This window comes from Rousettus aegyptiacus, unplaced genomic scaffold, assembly GCF_014176215.1.
Source record: "Rousettus aegyptiacus isolate mRouAeg1 unplaced genomic scaffold, mRouAeg1.p scaffold_m13_p_12, whole genome shotgun sequence".
NCBI classification, from domain to species: domain Eukaryota; kingdom Metazoa; phylum Chordata; class Mammalia; order Chiroptera; family Pteropodidae; genus Rousettus; species Rousettus aegyptiacus.
Window position 1 is genome coordinate 34,909,753 of NW_023416287.1, and position 21,949 is coordinate 34,931,701.

The 21,949-nt window shown below is 38.1% G+C and overlaps 1 protein-coding gene and 1 pseudogene across 9 annotated transcripts in view; one reads left to right on the forward strand and one right to left on the reverse strand.

The window, feature by feature from the left end:
* DZANK1 (double zinc ribbon and ankyrin repeat domains 1) overlaps positions 1–21,949 on the reverse strand; it is a 79,103-nt gene that overhangs the window by 6,531 nt on the left and 50,623 nt on the right. For 6 of the 9 annotated variants that reach the window (XM_016146133.2, XM_016146129.2, XM_016146128.2 and 3 more), the window contains 9 exons: positions 20,672–20,794; positions 19,673–19,837; positions 18,197–18,404; positions 9,962–10,065; positions 7,912–7,986; positions 5,985–6,081; positions 5,442–5,542; positions 3,086–3,232; positions 2,514–2,641 (listed from right to left, as the gene is read on the reverse strand). In XM_016146133.2, the coding sequence (XP_016001619.2) occupies positions 2,514–2,641; positions 3,086–3,232; positions 5,442–5,542; positions 5,985–6,081; positions 7,912–7,986; positions 9,962–10,065; positions 18,197–18,404; positions 19,673–19,837; positions 20,672–20,794 (1,148 nt within the window). Of the gene's footprint in view, positions 1–2,513; positions 2,642–3,085; positions 3,266–5,441; positions 5,543–5,984; positions 6,082–7,911; positions 7,987–9,961; positions 10,066–18,196; positions 18,405–19,672; positions 19,838–20,671; positions 20,795–21,949 lie in introns of those variants that run through there. The other 3 variants (XM_016146135.2, XM_016146136.2, XM_036229703.1) reach the window with 3 other exon arrangements.
* On the forward strand, positions 11,773–15,631 carry LOC107511597 (annotated as a pseudogene).

Below are 21,949 nucleotides of genomic sequence, written 5' to 3' on the forward strand. Positions count from 1 at the left end.
GCTCAAATATAGCGAGTGTGCTACATGGAATACACCTTCTTATCAGAACCCCATGCTTCAGAGCAGAGGTGATACTCAGTGCGTCTGTTCTTCTGAGTAACTGGTGTTATCTCATCAGACCTTCAAGAACATGTTTTGTACAGTAGGTATACTGTGGTGCTCCTAGAATTTGTATTTTAAGTAAATTTTACTATTAATGCACAAATAACACAAACTTTTAAATCTAAGCATCATGGTGAATTAAGGTACATTCTCTCTTTGTAAATCTTGAGTTACCTAATAGAATAAATCTCCACAGCTGAATCTCTAAGAAGTAGATTGATGGTTGCATTTTTCGCACCTATCTACTAGAGTGAAACTAAGAGATTAAACTCCAGTGAAGAAAGGCAGCTATTGTCCAAAAGCAAACCACACTTTTCTGTGTCCCTCTCCCAGTGAGACCTTGAGTCTGTGTTTCTGAAGTCTGCTGGTAAGAGGTGTCAGCTTTCACGGAGGATGTATACTCCTTAGCTATTTCCTATCTGTTTGATATGAGTTTATTCTGATAGAAATGATACAAACATGGGAAACAGAAACACTAGGGAAGGGCTTTCTGTTACCTGCCAAACTACTTAATGGAAGCTATCTCATGTTGGGACCACCTCGGCTGTTTCTTTCCACTAGCCAAACATACCTGGGGTGGGAAAGAGACTTTAATGCTGTATGCTAAGGAACAATTCACTGCGCCTTTTTTACAGGAAAGCTAGATCTCTGGATTTCCTATGCCTGAAGAACAGTAGGATGGATGGAACCTTGAGGTTGTGTTCCTGGATCTACAGAGGCCCGGTCGTGGGGCAGAGGACATGCTAACTTAGGCCTAAAAACTTCAAACAAATATAAACCAGACTTAGCAGAATTTGGTTCTCAATGGGAAAATCTACTCTTCTCATTTTTTGGGGGAAGGGAGGGAGGTATAAAAAGAAAAAAAAGAAGAGATCTCTGTGCTCTATTTAGGGGGAAGGTCTCTAGTCTGGCATTCCTCCCACACCCCCAAGTGAACTAAATTCTGAGAACAGTAACCATGGTAATGCAGCAGGGTGACAAAGGGCTAGCACACACCTCAGGGAGATGGCCGAACCACAGGGTAAAACTCAGTAGAAATTCAATGAGGTCACATCCAGATAAATGTCAATTTACAGAATGGTGATGAAGCAAAATTGAAAATTGAGGAACAGCAAAGAAAACCAGTTAATCTGTTCCATGTCCACAATAGTCTCATCCTCTTAACTAGACTTTTCATGAAGCCAGGACTCATCATACTGAAGCATTAATTCAAAATGTGTCCAAGAGGTTTCTGTATCAACCAAAAACATATTTAAATACTATAGGAAAAGCTTGTCTGAATTATACAAATTTAAAGTATACTTTAACATGAAATAAGTTAACATGTGGGTTAAATGAAGAAGTTGACAAAGTATGATGAATGTGAACACTATAAAAACTTGAGAAAGTAAATTTCAGCTATCAAATATTTACACTAACATGCCAAACATCCTGCTATAAATAAAACTAAAAAGGGGATCATGTCTACTGATATAGGTGTCTTATTGGGCAGAAACTTATAAAAATGCACAGTGAAAAATTAAAAGTGATATATTTTGAATAAAAACTCTAAAGGAAATTCAAAACAGAGAAAAACAGAAGCAAAGCTATTTAATATTTGTCCCCTGTGCTGGCTTGACATACTCAGCAGTATGCTTCACTGACCTGGGGCTCGATCCTGTCTTAATAATAATTTAGGAGGCAGTATAGTGTTAGATACCTGCAATACTCCTAGAGACTTCTAGTTCAAAAAATGGTCAGAAAAATATAAGCTAACATGAAGGACCCATACTCAAAGAACTTTCCACCCCAGGTTTCCTACTATTTGCAAAAGAACAATAGAATCGCAAGGCTGGAACGGGTCAAGAGGCAGAACAGCACCAAGACTAAGACAGTATGTAACAAAACCATCCCACAGGACCTGGTATCACTCCATCCTGCTTCACGGCTGGGAAAACTAAAATTATGTGGTAAACTTGGATGCACCAGTCTCCTCCCCAGCAGTGTTACTCTCTGGAAACAACTGTGTATTGTTTTCATTCTGCATTAAATTCATAGGTATATTTCTATGGGGCTCTGTTCTCTTATGGGCCATAGTAGTTGAGATCATGATGAAAACATTGCTTAATATGTCAAGCACTAGGGATCCGTCAGCCCCACAACAGCATAAATTCTTGAGTCAACAAAATATATCATCATTTATAAAAGCTACTAAAATTTAGCCAATTCAATAGTCCATTTTAAAAATTTTGTTTTGCCCATATTTGGAAAACAGAAGCAGTTGAGTCTCTTATTAAGGCCACAGTGGGTTCAAACGATTAAGTGAATCAAATTGAACAGGGCGTGCATACAGACTGCTGCAGCAGAGTCCCTGAGGTATTGGCTGGTTGCGACATGGCACCAGAACTCTACTTTCATTGTGTCTCACTTACGGTCCCCACTGCTGGTCGATGTCTGCTCCTCTATGCACAAGAACTGGGATCACTTCATGGTGCTTATTGATCACAGCCACGGTGACAACAGGTCGGTCTTCATTATCACTGCAGTTGGGATCTGCTCCCTGCAGTGTATAGAAAAAAACAAGCCTGCTACAAAACCCTTCACTCAGCAGCATCCAATTATTATCCTACTTAGTAACAAACATCCTTGATGGACCTAAACTGTTTTAAAGCCAAACAGAAGAGAATCAGGAACTCCAAGACCAACATGTATTGGACAAAGCTGCCATGTCACTCAGACTATAAAACTTCTGTTCCCACATCAGGAAGGGCAGGCACTCTCAGATAACCTCATGAAGGTAACATGGGGTCACAGACTGGAATTCTGTCCACCTTCATGCACATTATTTTGGCTCATGTGTACTTTTCTGCTTATTTTCTTTGCTATAAAAACTAGCAACAGATAACAAGTCATGTAAAACTTCTTACTAGTCATTTAACTCATTTCCAAATAGTTTTTAATTAAATGACACTGCAGTGACCACAATATTGAACAAAACTTCCACCTGAAAGAGACAGAAGCAGAATGCCAGGCCAAAATCCTCAGAGGCTTGTTCTTTTGCTGCACTTACATCATCAAGCAGCTGTTCAATCACAGAGACCCTTCCATCCCCTGTTGGTCCGACTTCCTTCAGCAGGAGTCTGTTTTCAAGCTGCAGGATTACAGAATGTAGTCATCTCCACTGCTGCAAAATATTTTTACTGTCAAGTCCAATTTGACCAGGCTCAACCATCAAGGCAAATGTTTCCTCTCCAAGGTTAAGTTCTGAGTCCCAGGACAGATGAGCATGAGAATGACTGTGTGTGTGTGTGTGGTGGGGGGTTTCTTCAACAGCCAGCAGCACAAATAAACACATCTAATATAAATCCTGCTGGTCTTTGAAACCTTGTCATGGAGAAGAATCGCACTCACATTATTTTATATCAATAAGAACAGGGATACAATGAGAAACTGCACCAAAACCCAGAAACCCCACACTAGTTTTATTATGAATATCTGTAGGAAAAGCAATCAGGTGAATCCTAAAATTTACTTTACATGCTTCAGAAAGTGTTCAAAGTCAGAGAACATGCTAACCTAAAGTGTGGGTGAACCAATAAAGTCAACCTCTTGCTCAAAAAAAAAAGGTTCTCATCTATCATCAGAAATCTGAAGATTTTCTTATTTTTTACATTTTCAAAATACAATGAAATTCATCTTTATGTAATATTTCTTTATATACAAAAGATTTCAAATGCTGGTTACTGGAAGACTACAGAAAGCAGTCTGGAAAACAGGAGAAATTATTTTTAGAATGTTTCTGCCACTGGATCCCAGGGTTGACTGTGGGGTGGTCCCAGGACCACCATTTCTCTATTTATAGAATAAAATTAATTCCTACCTTTCCCTAGCTCCCTAATAAGCCATGAGGATGGGGACACTGGCCAAGGCCTCTGAGCCTTTCAGAAGATATAAAGTTCACTACGTGTCCTCAGGATGGGTAGTTTGGAACAGGCACTCTAAGTAGTAAACCTGCCATCCTAGAGGGCATTTGTTTGTACTGAATTCCATTCCTCATGGAAAAACGTACTAGAATGCATTAGAATGTCAACTTCATGAGATCTGACACCTCTATGTCTTCTGTTTATTTTCAGCTCCTAGAATTGCACCTGATGTGTGTGTGCTCTAAAATAATCACTGAATGAGTGAACAGATGATATAGTTTCTGTTACTTATATCCTGAATGCAAATGAGAAAATAAAGGCACATACCAATGGGGGATTCAGGTCACATACAGAATAAATGAGTAGAGTCTCTAAAAGGGTAAAATTGTTATTAAGTTTATGGAAATCTATACTTATACTTATTAACAATATTTCAAACTAGGAGAAGGTGGAGAGTGCAAGGAATCCTGAGCAATAAAAGTTAAAACAATTCTCAGGTCTTCTTCCCAAATTTATTAGTGTTTCTGACACAAGATGAGGAGCAGAGTCCCTGCTTCCACAGAAACCACAATGCAAGCCAGGAGGTTGGTATGTGCATCCCCAAGAAAGCCCTGAGGGCCTGGCTTAGCTACAGCTGGAGGGAAGAACTGACGCTGTGCCTATCTCCAGCAAGAGCCAGGAGACTCGGGCTCTGGGCTTGTTGCTAAGCACATCTGTTCTTCCTACTGAAGCCAAAGGGCTGACTAAAAGGCAAGATGGTGGACAGAGCAAAGGCATGTGCTCTCTCTTTCTGCAAAGCTCCCATTGAAATTATTCATAATCTGTATTTTTAAAAAACAAAAGTCTACCAGCTGTGGGAAACTGAAAGGGTACTATCAGTGGATCAAAAATTATGAGGGATCCCAGAGAATGAAAATATGTGAAATCTGAATGACAGGGAAATCAAAGAAAAGAAAATCCAACTGGAGACACCAGAGGTATAAGTGTGTTCTCTCCAGGGAGACCTGCAGAAGCTCAAAGTAAATCAGCAAGGACGGTAGAAGCTGGGTGCAGGCTGAATTCATGAATACTGTGACTAGCTGAGATGGCTATTGTACTTACCCTCTCTGTTTCTGCCTTCTGCTTAAATATTGATAACTATTTTCCAGAGAGGTGACCTGACAACCAAGGATCACCACATTTGAGACAAACCAAAAACAAGAAAGGGAAAGATGGACACACAAAATTGACCACAGAGGAAAGAGAGGTGCTTCAGCAAACTGATGAGAACTGTAAGATAATTCTAATTAATAATCTTGAGATATTTAAAAAGATTCCAAAAAAAATACATTGTTAGTTTTTAAAAAAAGAAAAAATATTCTTTCATTATAAAAATCTCACAGGAAAACACTACATAGGATGAAGAAGACAGCTGTAAGGACCAACAGATACACGTACTGTAAGCTGCTCTTTCTTTTCTTGAAATGTTTTGGTCTCAAAATTCTTCATTCTCTTGACTTTTTCAGTGGCATCTGAGGTCCCCTGGCTGCAGTCACTCACTGAAATGACAAAGAGTCGAGGACCAAAATAATGCCTTCCTTTCTTTCCCCACATGAAAAGAGCTAGAGTTGACTGCCATGCCCCTCAAGAGGTCAAAAGGATAAAACAACTTTTGTAGAAATTTCTATTTGATTGAACCTGGCAGGAAGGACTCCTGGAGCCATTCCTCTCAGTCCAGGATCAAAAGATAAATGGGAAGGAGGAGAACAGAAGTGACTACAGTTTTTAGGCCCAAAAGAGCATTCCCCACCTCAATTTATCTCCCCAAGCCTGTGAAAGACTTTAAAAGTCTCATCCCAGTCTTTAGGGAAGCCAGAGGAATAAACTGGCTAGATCATGAAGAATGTGTGGTCGCACAAATGTCAAGCAGTTCTGCCCTCCTTGCCAAATCAGTGTGTTCTTGGTCAATGGTTTTAAAATCAGTGGAAGAGTACAACTCACCCAAGCTGGACCTGCTGCCGAACAACCTAGTACCATCCTCGGTGACACTGCTCAGAAAGTGGTCACTGAAATTCACCGCTTTGTTGAGGTAAAGGTTCTGGCCAATGAAAAAAATCCAAGCACCATAAATGATGAGGCTGCTATGTTTCAATAGAAAGAAAGCTCTCCCAACCTGCTCCTCATTTTTTTAATGATGGCTACGTCCTCAAAGACAGTCGACCTTAAAACTCGGACATCCTTCCCATGATTCCTTCATCTCATCACGATGCTCTATCCATTTTGCCTCTTAAACAGCTCCTCAATCTGGCCCCTCCTCTCAGTCACCATAGCCACAGTCCCTCTTCACACACTGGGATCATTACAACATCCTCCCAACAGGTTCCCGCCAGCCCAGCTTCCATGTGGCTACCCTAGTCATCTCTACACAATTTATAAGTAACTGTGTCATTCACCTACTTAAAACCTTTATGTGTCTTGGAATTCGAGTAGCATAATGGGGAGGCTCAAGCTGCAGAGTCTGAATCCTGGTTGTTACTTACTAGATTAGGGACCTTGGAAGAGGAAAGCTATTTAACTTTTCTGAGCCTCAGTTAACTCACCTATAAATCAGAAATATTATGACCTGCCTCAAAGGGATGTTGTGAAAGTAAAATAAGGTAAAACAGATGTTTATGAAATGAGGATAGATGATACATAGACCAGACCTGGATTCCTGTATCTACCTGGACTGATTTCACAGCATGACATCCTGCCCTGTCCTCATGTGGCTGCTTGTTTCTGCCACAGGAAACCACCTGCTACTTCCTGAACATTAGAACACACAGGCTAAGAGAAAACACAGAGTAAACCTGGAGATAATTACTCACGTTGTAGATGCTATTGGTGCCTGCCCAGTTCCCCTGTTCCCCATCCCAGCTGCTGTGTTGGCTACTAACAGCTCACAGCTGGCTATCTTCTCCAGCCAACTGCCCTTAGTCAGTGGATGTTGCCTTGCCCTAGAGGTTATGCCCCTCCCCTCCATGCCTCAGCTGGGGACAACTGTGTGGTGTCGTTCACACTCCAGAGCTCCTCATGGACCAGGCTAAATAAAGCTAGACATTACTTACAACCACCTGCTCACTCCTCTCCTCCCCTGCCTTTTCTAGTGTTCCTCAAGCCCCTTCTGCTGAAGTCCCTCCCTGACACAAGCTCTGCTCTAGCCATACAACCTAAAACATAGCATTTAGGGCTTGACTTGTTTTAAAGCACTTTCATGTGCATGATTCCATTACATACACACTGCCCCCCTTTGATTTAGCCAGGGTCATGTAGCTATCCTAATTTTAAGATATTAGTACCCTGCTGGGCACATAGCAAGGGCCTAATAAATGCTAGTTCTTCTCCTTTGCCTTGCCTTCTTTACCCATCTTCTCAATCTACTGATTATTCTTTCATACATTCTGACTTGTGCAATGACCCTAAATCTGCCAATATCAATCAATGATTGTTACACACTTACAGACTGTAATAATGGCCCAGTCACCATAAAGAGGGCAGATCAAGGGAGACATGGTTGTAAAGTTTGGTTTCTTTTTTATAGGCAAATAGGTCAAGGTTTATATCAGCAAACATTTTTTTCAGTATTTCCCCAAATAAGTTGTATCACAGACCTGCCATCAGATGTCAGTGAGTATAAATAAACATGAGAACTGTAAGACCAATCAGGTGGGTGATAATTCCCATTTTTACTGTATCATTATATGCCTAAAGCTCTCTGAGGCTTACCTCAGTTATTTATCTAATTCTATGAAATAGCTGGCCCATAGTCAAGTTTTATAGTATTTGAACCTTCTCCCTTTTACAGATAACAGAGAAACATTAAATTGTAAGCCACAATTTACTAGTTCAGCCAATTCTCCAATGAATAACTTCTGAAGGTTTCACTTACCTTGTTTGAGACTTGAACATAATTCAGCCTGATGCTAACTTCATAGCCATCTTCATGGACAGTAGCAGAGAGAAGCTTTTAAAAAAGAATTAGAGAGAATTCAAAACCGTAGTTATGGAACTCAGTGCCCTGAGCAATAGCAAAGAAATGCTGAGATGTCAAACCATAAATTTAATCAAATATTTAATTAACACAAAAAAAGGCAGAAAAAAAAAGAAACGGAGAGACAAAAACTATATAAAACAGAACATCAATAGCAAAATAGAACACAAATCCAGGGATATCTATAATTCCATTAATTATAAATGTAATTAGTAAATACCCCCATTTAAAGAGCAGAGACTGCCAGAATGGGAAAAAAGCAAAATACAAATTTATACGTTCTATACAAAACACTAAGTTTAATCAAGCCACATGTCTGGATGTTATCACCTGGGAATAGGTGGCCTAGGGGCCAGGCCTTGGCAATCAAGGGCCAAATATCACAGTTGAGCAGCTTTTTCTGTAACCAGAAGGAGGGACTTAGATCAAACCAGGGATTAGCAAATCCTTTAAGGATCATATAGTAAATGTTTTAGCTTTTGTGGGCCAAGGAGTCTATGTCATGAAAACAGAACATTGCCTTTGGAGCACAAATGCAGCTACAGAAAATGTAAACGAATAAGTATAGTTAAGATCCAATAATATTTACGAAACTGGGTGGCAGTCCAGATTTGCCCCACAGGCCATTTGCCTCACAGGCCATCCAGATTCTTGGATTAGGCCAAAAAAATTAATAAACCACCAAAACAGATTATCAAAGAAAACTGAGCAATACTTGACAATGAAATAACATCAATGTTGGCCTATTTAGTGGCAGAAGAGTGGGTTTTAAAGGTTCCTTCTAGTCTAATGACAGAGGAACAGGTCTTCTCACAGGGGTGTCTCTTTCTAATGGCAGAGAAAGGACATGGGGCTTGGGATCTGATAGACCTACTTCAAATCCTGAATCCTCTGAGATCCAGCGGTATAGTACCAGGCAGGTCACCAAATATCTCTGAGCCAGTTTTCCTGGTGTCAAATAAGGTTCATTCTACTGTAGTATAAAATAAACCCAAATTCTGTTTCATTAAACAACTTAGATTTTATCATGTTCAGAGATTCCAGTGGGGCCCAGTGGGGATAGCTTGTCATGTTCCAAAGGCTAAGGCCTCAGCTGGGAAGACTCAAATGACTAGAGATGACTTTCATTCCAGTTTGGGGATTGGAATGACCTAAAGTCTCATCGGTAATCTGCCTCACTCCTGAACCACATGACTCAAGGACTGGGTTCATCTGGAGCTGCAGACAAGTAAAACTACATGTGGCCACTCCCTGTGGCTTTGGCTTCTCACAGCAGGACAGCTAGGCTCCAGGAAGGAGTACTGAAAGTGAGCATGCCAAGCAAAAAGAAGCCACATGCCCTACACCATACCTTGGGAGTCCCATAGCATCATTTTCAATATACTCCATTAGTTCAAAGTCACAAGCCCACCCAGATTCAAGGAGAGGGGACACAGATTCCATCCTTTGAAGGGAAGACTGTTAAAGAACCTGTGGCCATGTTTTAAAAACTGCCACAATAATAACACTCCAACCTTGCAGTTTTGTTTTGAGGACTAGAGATGATGAACACAATGCAGATATTGACTGCACTGTTAAATGGTTAAATCTTATGATTACTATTAGTGTTAATACAGCATAGGATTTAAGTGTACAATATGACTAGATTAAACTATTCTAAGTCTTTTAGCTCTGGCCATCAGAATTTCCATAGCATGTGACATCTAAAAGCATGAGATGTTCACAATTTACTGTCTTAGGTCAGATGTCCAGGAACAGACCCTGAGACAAGGCTCATGTGCAAGTGATTTATTAAAGCAGTGCCTGAAGGGAAGACAGTGTGAAAAGCAGGACAAAAAAGGGAAAGAAGCCAAGCTCAGTGCCATTTCAGGTGAAGTCCATTAGGATTAACTTCAGCCTGACCCCATGGAATGCCATGGAGTAGGAGTTCCATTCAGAATCCACCAACCTTTCCCATCCTGGGTTCAGCAATCAAGGCCCGGAATTCAGGGTTGTTCTGAGTATAAGACCTGAGGTGAGCAGAGATGTGATCCAACTGTTTTCTCCAGTATCCTAAAGAAGAAGAGAAACTCATCTACTTGAATAATTCTGAGGCTAAAAAAGAAAATGCTGGTGTGGATCATGAGTTCTCAGAGAAGCTGTTCTTCTTTACTGAACTTTGTGATGGTTTTTACTTACTTAACCTCAGTTATGTACTAGAATATCTCACTTTTGTTTCTAGCTTCTTTTTTACACATAATTAATCCTAGGATATTCTAGAATCTCAAAAGAAATATTTTGATTGCTGCACATAGGGTCTTTTTCTCTTATTCTTTTAAAATTCTTTTAAAACTAACCATATTGAGATATAACATTAATAAAACACACAAGTGTATACACCGCAATCAATATGTAGAACATTTTCGTCACTCCTAAAAGTTTCCTTGTGCCTCTTTCCAGTCTACATAGGGCGTTAAAACATACTTGAATTAGTTGCTACCATTTAAAACTTGGGAGATTTCACATAAGTCTAGCTTTCTGGCTTCTCATGTGCAGGTGGCAGATGCCTGAGACAGAGGGTAGCTGCCCACTTTGGACGGGGTACAGGCCTCCAGCAGGCCAAAACCTGTAGACCCAGCTGTCTTCCTTTACTTCCAGGTTCTTCCCTGTTGGCACTTGAACCTGCAAGCCCACATTGGATCCTGCCAATAAGGACACTAAAGTGAGAGCAATCAGGTGGCTTCTGCAAGGTCACCCAGCATGGTTTCCTAGAAAGAACACATGATTTGGAGATTATACAAGCCTGCATTTAAATCCTAAATTTACCATTTTTTTAGCTTAGTAAACTTGAGCCAGACACTTAAATCTCATTAAACCTTACTTTCTTTACCTATAAAATGGGGCTAAATACCTCTTACCATATATGTCATTGTGACATTAAATAAGAGAACTTAAGCGTATAAGTTTGGGTTCCCCTGACAGCAAAGCCTGGCAACAGGTAGTTTTTTAAGAAGGCGACCCTGGGAAACACAAGTGTTGGAGTAGTATGAACACCCCAGCACTTCTGAGTTGTGCCAACCCATGGAGAGGAAGTTTTCCATTACTCTGGAGAAAGCCTGAGGCAGCAAAGAGATGTTGTGGCATGTTCATATGTGAAGGATACTAGCAATGATGCATGACCACCACCTCTGCACTGAAATTGGGTGGGCTGAGAGGATCTGGTGTGGTGTATAACAAAAGTCCACTATAAGTAACTGAGATAGCACTACAGATAATCCTGGGCCTAGCACAGTTTCATGTAAAGTAGGCATTCATCCCTCAAATACATATTGAGCACCTACTATGTGCCATTGGCTATGCTAGGGCTGGTATATAGAAGTGAAAAAAGTTCTTGCCCTCAAGTAACTTTCATTACAGTGGACATAGAGAATACACAAATAAATACACATGCGGGAATATGTTAAACACGAAGCTCTGTCTGAACATCTATAATACAATAGATGTACAATTCCAAGATCAAATCTCAACTCTCAACATCGAGAGAGGACTTTGTGAAAAGGATGGGTTGGAAGAGGGGGTCCTTTGGAAATGGTATTGCAAGACAATGAGCCCTCCTGTGGGGAGTAAGGTCTGTTCCCTTCCACCTCAGGCTAAAAGAGGGGATGCTAAGGGACTGCCTTCTGCTATAGGAAACTGAGGACCTAGTTCTATTATCTATAGCTGCCAAGCGGAACACCCCAGAACTTAGTGGTTTAAAACATCAACTGCTTTATTGCTCACATGTCTATGGGTCAAGTATGTGGTCAAGTGCTTGGCAGGTATGGATCATCTCTGCTCTACATGGTGTCAGCTGAGCCATCTAAGCTGGGGCTAGGAAATCCAAGATTATCTCAGCCACATGGCTAAAGCCTCAGCTAGGATGGGACAAATTGCTGGAGGCTGGTGGGATTGGCTGACCCTCTCTCTTCATGATTGCAGTCTGCCCCTGCTCAAATGCCCGGTGTCTTAGTGTTGGCTATTATCTGGGTCATCTCTGTGTGGCATCTGTCCTTCAGTAATCTATCTTGAACTACTTTACATAGCACTGTCTTCCTAGAGAGTAAGAGGAAGCTTCCAGACCTCTTAAGGCCTAAGCCCAGAACTGTGATGGTGTCTCTTCTATGAGTTTTTATTGTTTAAAGTAAGTCACAAGACAAGTCCAGATTCCTAAAGAAGGGAAACAGCTTCTTCCTCTTGAGGAGAGGAGTCCCATGCGCATACATGGATAGGAGGAATCATTCTGGCCATCTCTGCAGACAATCTACCTTTGGACTGATATCACACTCATGCCCAGAAGAGCTTAATCAGTCTGTGGACTGAGTTCTGGTTTCCAGCTGAGAAATCCAGGGGAAGGAGAAGAGCTGGGAATGATCAACTTCCAGTATGGCAGCCTGAGCTCAGTGGACCCACTCCCCAGCGAAACTACAAAACAAATAACAATTTAAAGTTTCTGGAAATGGTTCTAAAGACATATAGCAAATAAAGAAGAAATTTAATGAAGAAATGAAGAAAATGTACTAAAACTCAGAATAGGGAGAGTCTGTGATGTTTGAATCATGACCCATTCCTGATCTCCCCTCTCTCAGCTGAGCATGATGAAAACTTCACTCCAGATAGGTGAAGGCAAGAACACAGGGCTCCCTCTACTCCCAGCTGCCAGCTGGAGAGCTAGAATGTCTTCCCAAGAGGGAAAGAACTTCACTATTTTTCATTCTTCCCCCAACTAACTGTTGCAGAGACCAAGTATTGGGTAAGGGTGGTCAAGAGTGAGGGCTCTCATTTTCTGCCCAGCCAACTTCCATGAGATGTAGACTCTACTTTGGGTGTGGTACACTGAGATTACCGGAGTGCAGATCACCTTCATCCTGGCTTATTTGTAAAGCAAAGGTCCCATTCTCTAAAATTCAAGTCCAAAAGACCAGAGCCAACAGCTGCACCACTCTCCACTGAGTGCCCAGCCTCTGAAGCAGGAGTCTCACTCTAAGACAAACATGTCACTGTCCCCCATGAGAGCTATCTTTTAAAAATGAAGGCGAAATAAAGGCATTACCAGAAAAACAAAAACTGAGAGAAATCATTGCTAGCACACCTATCTTAAAAGAAATGCTAAAGAAATATTTTCAAGCTGAAAGCAAATGACTCTGGACAGTAATGTGAACACACACACACACACACACACACACACACACACACACACGCATGCACACTCAAAAAAACAGAGAACTGGTAAAGGTAACTATATAATTATAAAAGACTTTACAAATACATATTTCTTTTTCATTTCTTCTCTAAACAAATTTTTAAAAAACTGTTTAAAACGATATGTATATAATTGTAATATTTGGCCTCTAACATACAGAAATGTAATTTATTGGTCAATAACAGCATAAAGGAGGTGGCTGAAAGAAAAGTTATATTGGTTTAAGGAAATAAGTCCAGAGGGTAACTTTAATCCACAGGAATAAATGAACAGAAGTAGAAAGGGGAAAAAGGAAAGCTAATATAACAAAAGCCATAAATATATGATAGTTTTTATTTCTTTCATTCTTTTTAAAAGACATAAGGTTATATAAAGTAATAAATATAAGAGTGTTTTGGGGAAAGGTTGTAACATAATACACTATGTATGTATAAATAATACCACAAAAATCAGGAAGAGGAAATAGAATTATATAGGAGGAGCATTTCTATATCTCATTGGAATTACGTTACTATAAATCTGAAGCATATTCTGATAAGATGTATAAGGTAAGACCTAGAGCAGCCACTAAGGTAATAACTGAAAATATATAGGGAAAATCATTAAAGAAATTAAAATATTACATTAAAAACATGTAAAACAAAAGAAAGTAAAGGAGGAATAAAGGAAGAAAAGATACATAGAAACATTTGGAAAACAAAAAGCAAAATAGAAAACATAAATCCAACTTTATCAATAATAATATTAAATGTGAATGGATTAAACAATACAGTCGAACAACAGATATTGTCAAATCAAATTTAAATCAAGATCCAACCATATACTATTTATGGAAGATATTCTTTAGATTAAAAGATACAATTAGACTGAAAGTTAAAAGATGGAAAAAGATATATCATGCAAACAGCGACCATACGAAAGCTGAAAGGGCTGTACTAATAGACGAAATAGATTTTAAGACCAAATAAAATATTACTAGATAAAAAGAGAGATATTTAAAATAAAGGGTCAGGAAGGTATAACAATTATAAACATATATGCAAGCACCTAACAACAGATAACCAAAATATATGAAGCAAAAACTGATGGAAATGAGAAAAATAGACAATTTAATGATAATAGCTGGCCACATTAATACCCCATTTTCAAAATGGATAGAAACACTAGGCACAAGATCAACAAGAAATAAAACATCTATAAAACATTCATCCCAAAACAGCAGAATAAATATTCTCCTCAAGTGCACAAGAAACATTCCCCAGGACGAACCATTTGTTAGACCATATCAAGTCTCAATTAATTTAAAAGGATTGAAATCATACAAACTATGTTCCTGCTCACAATAGAATAAAACTAGTAATCAACAACAAATAAAAATTTGGGGAAAACAAAAATATTTGGAAATTAACACACTGTTGAAAGAAAATGAAAATATAACATACCAAAACTTATGGGATACTGTGAAAGCATGCTCACAGGGAAATTTAGAGTTGTAAATGCCAACATTAGAAAAGAAGAAAGATCTCAAATCAAGACCCAAAATTTTGACCTTCAGAAACTAAAAAAGAAGAGCTAACTCAACCTAAAGCAAGAAAAAAAAAAAGGAAATAATGAAGATTAGAGTGGAAATTAACAAAATACAGAATAGAAAAACAATAGAGAAAATCAACAAAACCAAACATTTACTTTTTGAAAAGATCAATAAAATCAACAAATCTTTATCTGGACTGACCAAGAAAAAGAGACATGATTCAAATTACTAGAATCAGAAATAAATGGGGGATATTACCACCAACCTTACTGAGAAAAGATAATGAAGGAATACTACAAACAACTGTATACTAATAAATCGGATTACTCAGATGAAATAGACAAATACATAAACTACAAAACTGACTCGACAAAAAATAGAAACTCTAAAGAGATGGCTCTTTTGTCTTTACTGCCGACATACCATCCAGACTGAGGAAGACCTGGAAACTTCGGGGGCACGTAACCCATGCCCACGGCAAGCACATCGGCAAGCGCTGGAAGCACACAGGAAGCCAAAGTAATGCTGGCAGCATGGATCACCACAACATCAACTTCAACAAATAACACCCAAATTACTTTGGGAAAGTTAGTATGAAGTATTATCACTTAAAGAGGAACCAGAGCTTCTGCCCATCTGTCAACTTTGATAAACTTGGACCTTGGTCAATAAGCAGACATGGGTAAATGCTGCCAAATACAAGAGTAGAGCTGCTCCTATCATTGATGAGATATGATCAGGCTACTACAAAGTTCTAGGGAAGGGAAAGCTCCCAAAGCAGCCTGTCATCATGAAGGCCAAATTCTTCAACAGACGAGCTGAAGAGAAGATTAAGGGTGTTGCAGGGGGACTGTGTCCTGGTAGCTTGAAATCATATGAAGTAAAGTTCATTAAATGCTCACAAGTGAAAAAAAAAAGTAAAGAGATTGCATTAGTAATCAAAATTACCCATTAGACAAAGTTCAGACCCAGGTGGCTTCACGGGTGAATTCTAACAAATATTTAAGGAAGTGTTAATATCAATCCTTTGTAAGCACTTTCAAAAAATAAATAAATAAAAGAGAAGAGATGACTATAGGTCAATACTAAAACCCGACAAAGATATCACAAAACAAGAAAACTGAAGACCAATACCTCTTATGAATATAAACATAGAAATCTTTAACAAAATACTAGCAAACTGGACCCCGAAACTTATTAAAAGAGCTATGTACCAAAACCAAGTAGGACTTATCCCAGGAACAAAAGATTGGTTTACCATCTGAAAATCAATTAATATAAATCAATTTATGATCATCTAAATAGATGCAGATAAAGCATCTGACAAAATCCCAAATCCTTTCATGATTAAAAGAAAAATACTCAAAAATTAGAAATAGAAGGGGATCTGCTCCATAAGAGAAAGGGGATCTAAGAAAAACACAGCTGACATCATACTAATGGTTAAAGACTGGGTGTTTTCCCCTAATATCAAGAACAAGAAAAGGATTCTTGCTCTTACCACTTCTATGTAAGGTTGTACTGGAGATTCTAACCAGGATAATCAGGTAAGAAAATGAAATAAAAGGCACCCAGATAAGAAATTAAGTAGAACTACATTCACAGATGACATGTTCTGTACATAGAAAATCCTAGGGAATCTATTAAGGAACAATTATAACTAAAAACTTTGTTCAGCAAAGTTGTAGAATACAAAATCAATATGCAAAATAAACTTGCAATGACTTGCAATGAACAATTCAAAAATAAAATTGGGAAAATGCTTATATTGACAATAGCATCAAAAACAACAAAATACTTAGAAATAAAGTTAACAAAAGAGGCACAAAACTTATACTCTACAACCTATGAAACACTATTAAAGGAAATTAAAGGAGATTTAAATAATTGAAAATATATCCCATGTTCATGAATTGGAAGACTTAAACTATTGTTAAGACAGTAAAACTCACCATACTGATCTATAGATTCTAAGACTATAAAAATCTTAGAAGAAAAGATAGGGGTTAATATTTGTGACCTAGATTTGGCAATGGGTTTTTAGACATGACACCAAAAATCCGAGCAACAACAACAAAAAATAGATATAATTTGACTTAATCAAAATTTAAAACTTTTGTGCTCCATAGGACACTATCGAAAGTTAAAAGACAACCTACAGAAAGGTAGAAAATATTTGCAAATTATGTATATGATAACTGTCTAATATCCAGAATATATATATAAAAAAACCCTCTTATATCTCAACACAAAAAGGCAACCAAACTTAAAAATGGACAAAAGATGTGAATAGACATTACTCTACAGAAAATATACAAATGGTCAACAAGCACATAAAAAGATCCTTAATATCATTAGTCATCAGGAAAATACTAATTAAAACCATAATAAAATACCAGTTCACACCTACTAGGATGGCTATGATAAAAAAAAATAAATAAAAATGCTGGTAAAGATGTGAAGAAACCAGAACCCTCATACACTGATGGTCAGAATGTAAAACAGTACAGTCACTTCGGAGAATACTCTGGAAGTCCCACAAAAGTTAGACATAATGATACTCTTTGGCCCATGTGTACATTGTTTGACCCATAGTGCAATTGCAATATTTATGTACCCAAGAGAAATGAAAACACATATCCACAGAAAAAAACATGTACATGAATGTTCACAGCAGTATCATCCATAATAACCAAAAAGTGAACAAAACTCAAATAAATGTCCATCAACTGATAAATGGATCAATCAAATGTCATAAATCTTTATAATAGAATATTATTCAGCTATAAAAACAGTATTAAACATGCTAAAACATGATGAATGTTCAAACATTATACTAAGTGAAAGAAATCAGTCACAAAAGGCAATATGTTATATGCTTCCATTTACATGAAATGTCCAAAACAGTTAAATTCATAAAGACAGAAAATAGATTCACGGTTGCCAAGCACTTGGGAGAAAAAACATGGGGAGTGACTGCTTACAGAGAATGGATTTTACTTTCCAGGTGATAAAAATGTTCTGGTATAGAGAATGTTGATGGCTGTACAATACATTGTTAATGTACTAAATATTGCTAAACTGTATGTTTTCAAAATGGTAAAAATGGTGAACTGTTATATAAATTTTACCACACTAAAAAAAGATAATACTAGATAACAATAACAACACAGACTAACAATATTTCTGCCAAAATAGTAGAAATACAGATGTGCTTTATGATTTTCAAACTAAAATATGGGCTTTGAGTCAAAATATCAGAGTAATAAAAGTTTAAGGAAGAGTTATTATTCATACAAATGAAAATTACTTGAAAAAAGAAAAATAAAAGAACTTATTTCCTATATATATAAATAAACGTAAAAGAAGAAAAGGGAAATTTTCTTTCAGAGAATGAGTTCCCTCCTGACAAGAAACCATATCTTTCTCCTCACCTCTTCCTGGGCTGATGGCTGTGAGGAGAGGTTTATGGTCACTCATTTTCTCCTGCCTCTGCTTTAGAGAAGTTATTTCCAGTTCCTTTTTTGCTAGTAGCTTGCCAGATGGGTAAAACAGACCCGTGGTCTGTGTACCTACATCCTTCGTAGTCCCAACATCAGGTTTGGGCACAGGAACATTTAGGGACTGCCAGGCAGATTGGGGCTACAAGTGAGGCAAAAACATAAAATATTAGAATATAATTTAATTAATTCTTCATATTACTCACAAAAAACAATTGTAATCATAAGTAAAAGTATCCAAAAAACTGTACTTTAAACTAAAAAGGGCTTTTCGGCTCTTGCCTCCTCTTCTTTGCTTCTGTCTTAGCAACTCCCTGCCCCATCCCCTTGGCCATTTACTGTCTCAAACTCAGCAGATCAGCTGATGTTCTCTGTCACGAAGCCTGGAAGATATCTATCCTCTCAGTTCTACAATCCAAAAAAAGCATAGACACTACTACCCATCCACACCCAGCTACTGAGCACCGACATTTTCTGTGACATGCTCTGCTGCATCTGGACCTGAGGACCTGAGAGGACTACCACGAAAGGCTGTTAAGTCGTGCACTGCATGAAAGAAAGCATTGCACCGAAAGGAATACCATTCACCTGGTGGACATGTTATACATGCATGTTCATTAGGATAATTTTTCTAGCAAATGGGAGAAAATGTCTTTCTATCAAAATTAATATATTGTAATCAATTTCCAATAGGTGGCATTCAAGTGTCTTGAGGAAAGAACACATTTGTACAAAGTTGCAAGTAGATCATTGGCAGTCCCGGGACCTATAACCCAATCTGGGTTAAGAAGGTTATGAGCTTCCTAAAAATGAACTCAAAGTTACTGAGTATATGTGCATTCTTTCCAATAATCATCACTCTTCAAATTCTTCTAATGAAGAGAGACAAAGAAGCCTGAAAAAGTCTTTATTTAGCTTAGAGAAACTCATAAAAGGCTAACACAAAGCTGGTGAGTGATTAAGTCCTTCTGAAAATAATTGTGAGAGATTATCCAGTTGTTACGAATGCAAAAGCAATTTTACATACTTATTCAAAATTTTCTAAAACATAAAAGAGCTGAGGGGAAAGTTCTTGGTGTTCTACATAAGAAATTCAAGAGAAGAAAAGTACTTTCTCTCCCATGTATTTTAAATCCACTTCTCCCTAGTAACATTATATCTATGGCCTTGCAAATGCAATTAGACCTCAATCTATTATAGATAAACGCATAGATATTTGATTTCTGAAGAAATCACTTGAGTGTCTAAAACCTAAATTAATTTATTTTATTTACACACCTAGTCGAAAGGCCATGGAAAAGATCTAAATGTTTCAGCTCTCTTTCCCTGTATTGATTCATAGGGTAGAGTACACAAATTCAGTTACAACCTCCTTTCAGGTGCCAGTTCTTAGTACAGTGGAGGCCTCACCTCAGCAAAAAGACCAGGTTCTTCAGTAGCTAGAGCCAGTCTGTTGTCCACACAAAGTTTTGCTGAGGACTTCATGTAAAGACCACAGGAGCCACAGAATCGGGCAGATGGGTGATTGCTGGCCCCACATTTAGGGCAAACAGAGTAACAAGCAGGAATGCCAGCCTAGAGGACAGAAAACATTTTTATATTTTAATGAATATTAGAGATATAATTTTCCTATATAAATTATTCCCACACCATACGATCTCCAGTCATCAAAATAATACATGCCCATACCCTCTGACTCTGCAATTCTACCTTCTAGAATTTATCTTACAGGTAGACAAGTATACAAAAGAAGTATATTCATGACTATTCTCTGCAGTATTGTGGTTTAGAGAAAATAACTGGAAACAACCTGAATTTCCAGCAATAGGGAACGGCCTAAATATATCATGATACATACAGACAGTGGAATATTACAAAGCCACTGAAAAGAATAAGGTTACTAACAAGATACTTCGCTAGGTAAAAAGAACTGAATCAGTGTTCATATTAAACTACCAGTTTACTTATTAATGCATTGAATGGCTAAAAGAATACCTCAGAAACTAGATAACGATGACTGCTTCTGGGGAGGGGAGCTATGGGACTAGGATGAGAAGAAAGACTAACCTTTCATACTAAACCTTTTATATTATTTACATGCAACACTTATTCAAATAAATAATTTTGAGTGTTTTATAAAAAGGGTAGGCAGACCATTCATAAAAGAATAAGTACCAATAATCAACAAATGAATTGAAAAGTTTAATCTTAAAGTGTCAATCAAGACAGCAATGAGAGACCATTCTCAATTTAATAGATTTAATTAATCCAGTCTCTAGATTCTTAGGTAAATAGGTGTTAGCACTCAAATCCCAACAGGTGATTTCTGCTGTGGAAGAAGAGGAGCCTGGCTCTCTCTAGAGTGGTGGTGAGATACTCGGCACAAACAGGCTGCTTTTAAATACCCACCATGGCTCCACACCCGTCATGGAAGCAAGCCCCCAGGCGATCCCAGCGACCACATTTGGAGCAGGAAATGGTCTCCCCTTTCTGAGTGGGCCCAGGAGGAGCTTTATCTCCACTGCACATGGACTGGTGAACACAACAGCATTTACAGGCAGATAAATACCTTCTTCTCCAATCCCCTCCCAATCCAGAAAAGAAAAAAGCCCCAAATCAACATAAGCCCTAGAAATAAGGTATTCCTGCCCCAAAGAAGAAAACTATTATGATCTTCACTAATTAATAAACTACTACAAAGAGCACACATTCCTATACAGAAAGTTGATGAAACTGTTGCCTCAAACATCTTGATATTCCTCAGTATCCTTAATACCAAAAACAGCAAGCCTACTGTTGACTTACTATAACAATATTAATAAAGACTATAATGAGAGCTGAGCTACCTAAGGTGTCACGATTGAGTGCTCTGGGGTTCTGAATTCCATATGGAACTGTGAATTTATTTTCCACTCTAAACACATAAAAAGAATTATTTTATTTTGGAAAGGAGATAGAATTGTTTTTTGAGAATTTATGATACTTTGTTAGGTAAATCTGGATTAGAATCTTTGTTCCTGCTATTGCCTAGTAAGAGATTTTCTCATCAAATGAATGGGGTGATAGTATTCATCATAGCTATACGATCACCTACTATGTGCAGGCACCATTCTGAGCACTGCCCCGTACTCTTACATTAAACCATCTGATAAACTTGTAAGATGGGTGTAAATTATCTGTTTCACGGAGAGGGAAACTGAGGCACAGAGAGGGTAAGATTCAAAATTTGAACTCAGGCTATGATACTTATCCATGATTCCGTGCATTCTCTTCAATACAACAATTTTCTTACAGGTCTGTAATGGGATTTCAGATGGCTAATGGCAATTAAGTATGTAGGAATGCTTAGCACAGGGTCAAGCTCCATATGTCAGCTTCTTTCCCGTCTTACTTTGTTTTCTACCAGATCCTGATTTCTTTAAGGAAAAAGACTATCATTTCACTTTATTTTTCCACTAGCACAGTACCTGCTACCTGGGCTCATGGGAGTCATTCAAGTAGTTACTGACTGACTGAATGAATAAATAATTGATTCAGCTGATAACTGAATATATATGTACCACCATACATTCCATGTATAATACTAAGAATACCCATACTAGGGAAAATGTTTTCTAAGGACAATTTTTCCTCAAAGACCAATATTTTAGTTACTTTTCTTTACCCAACTGTATCCTGCTTTACTTC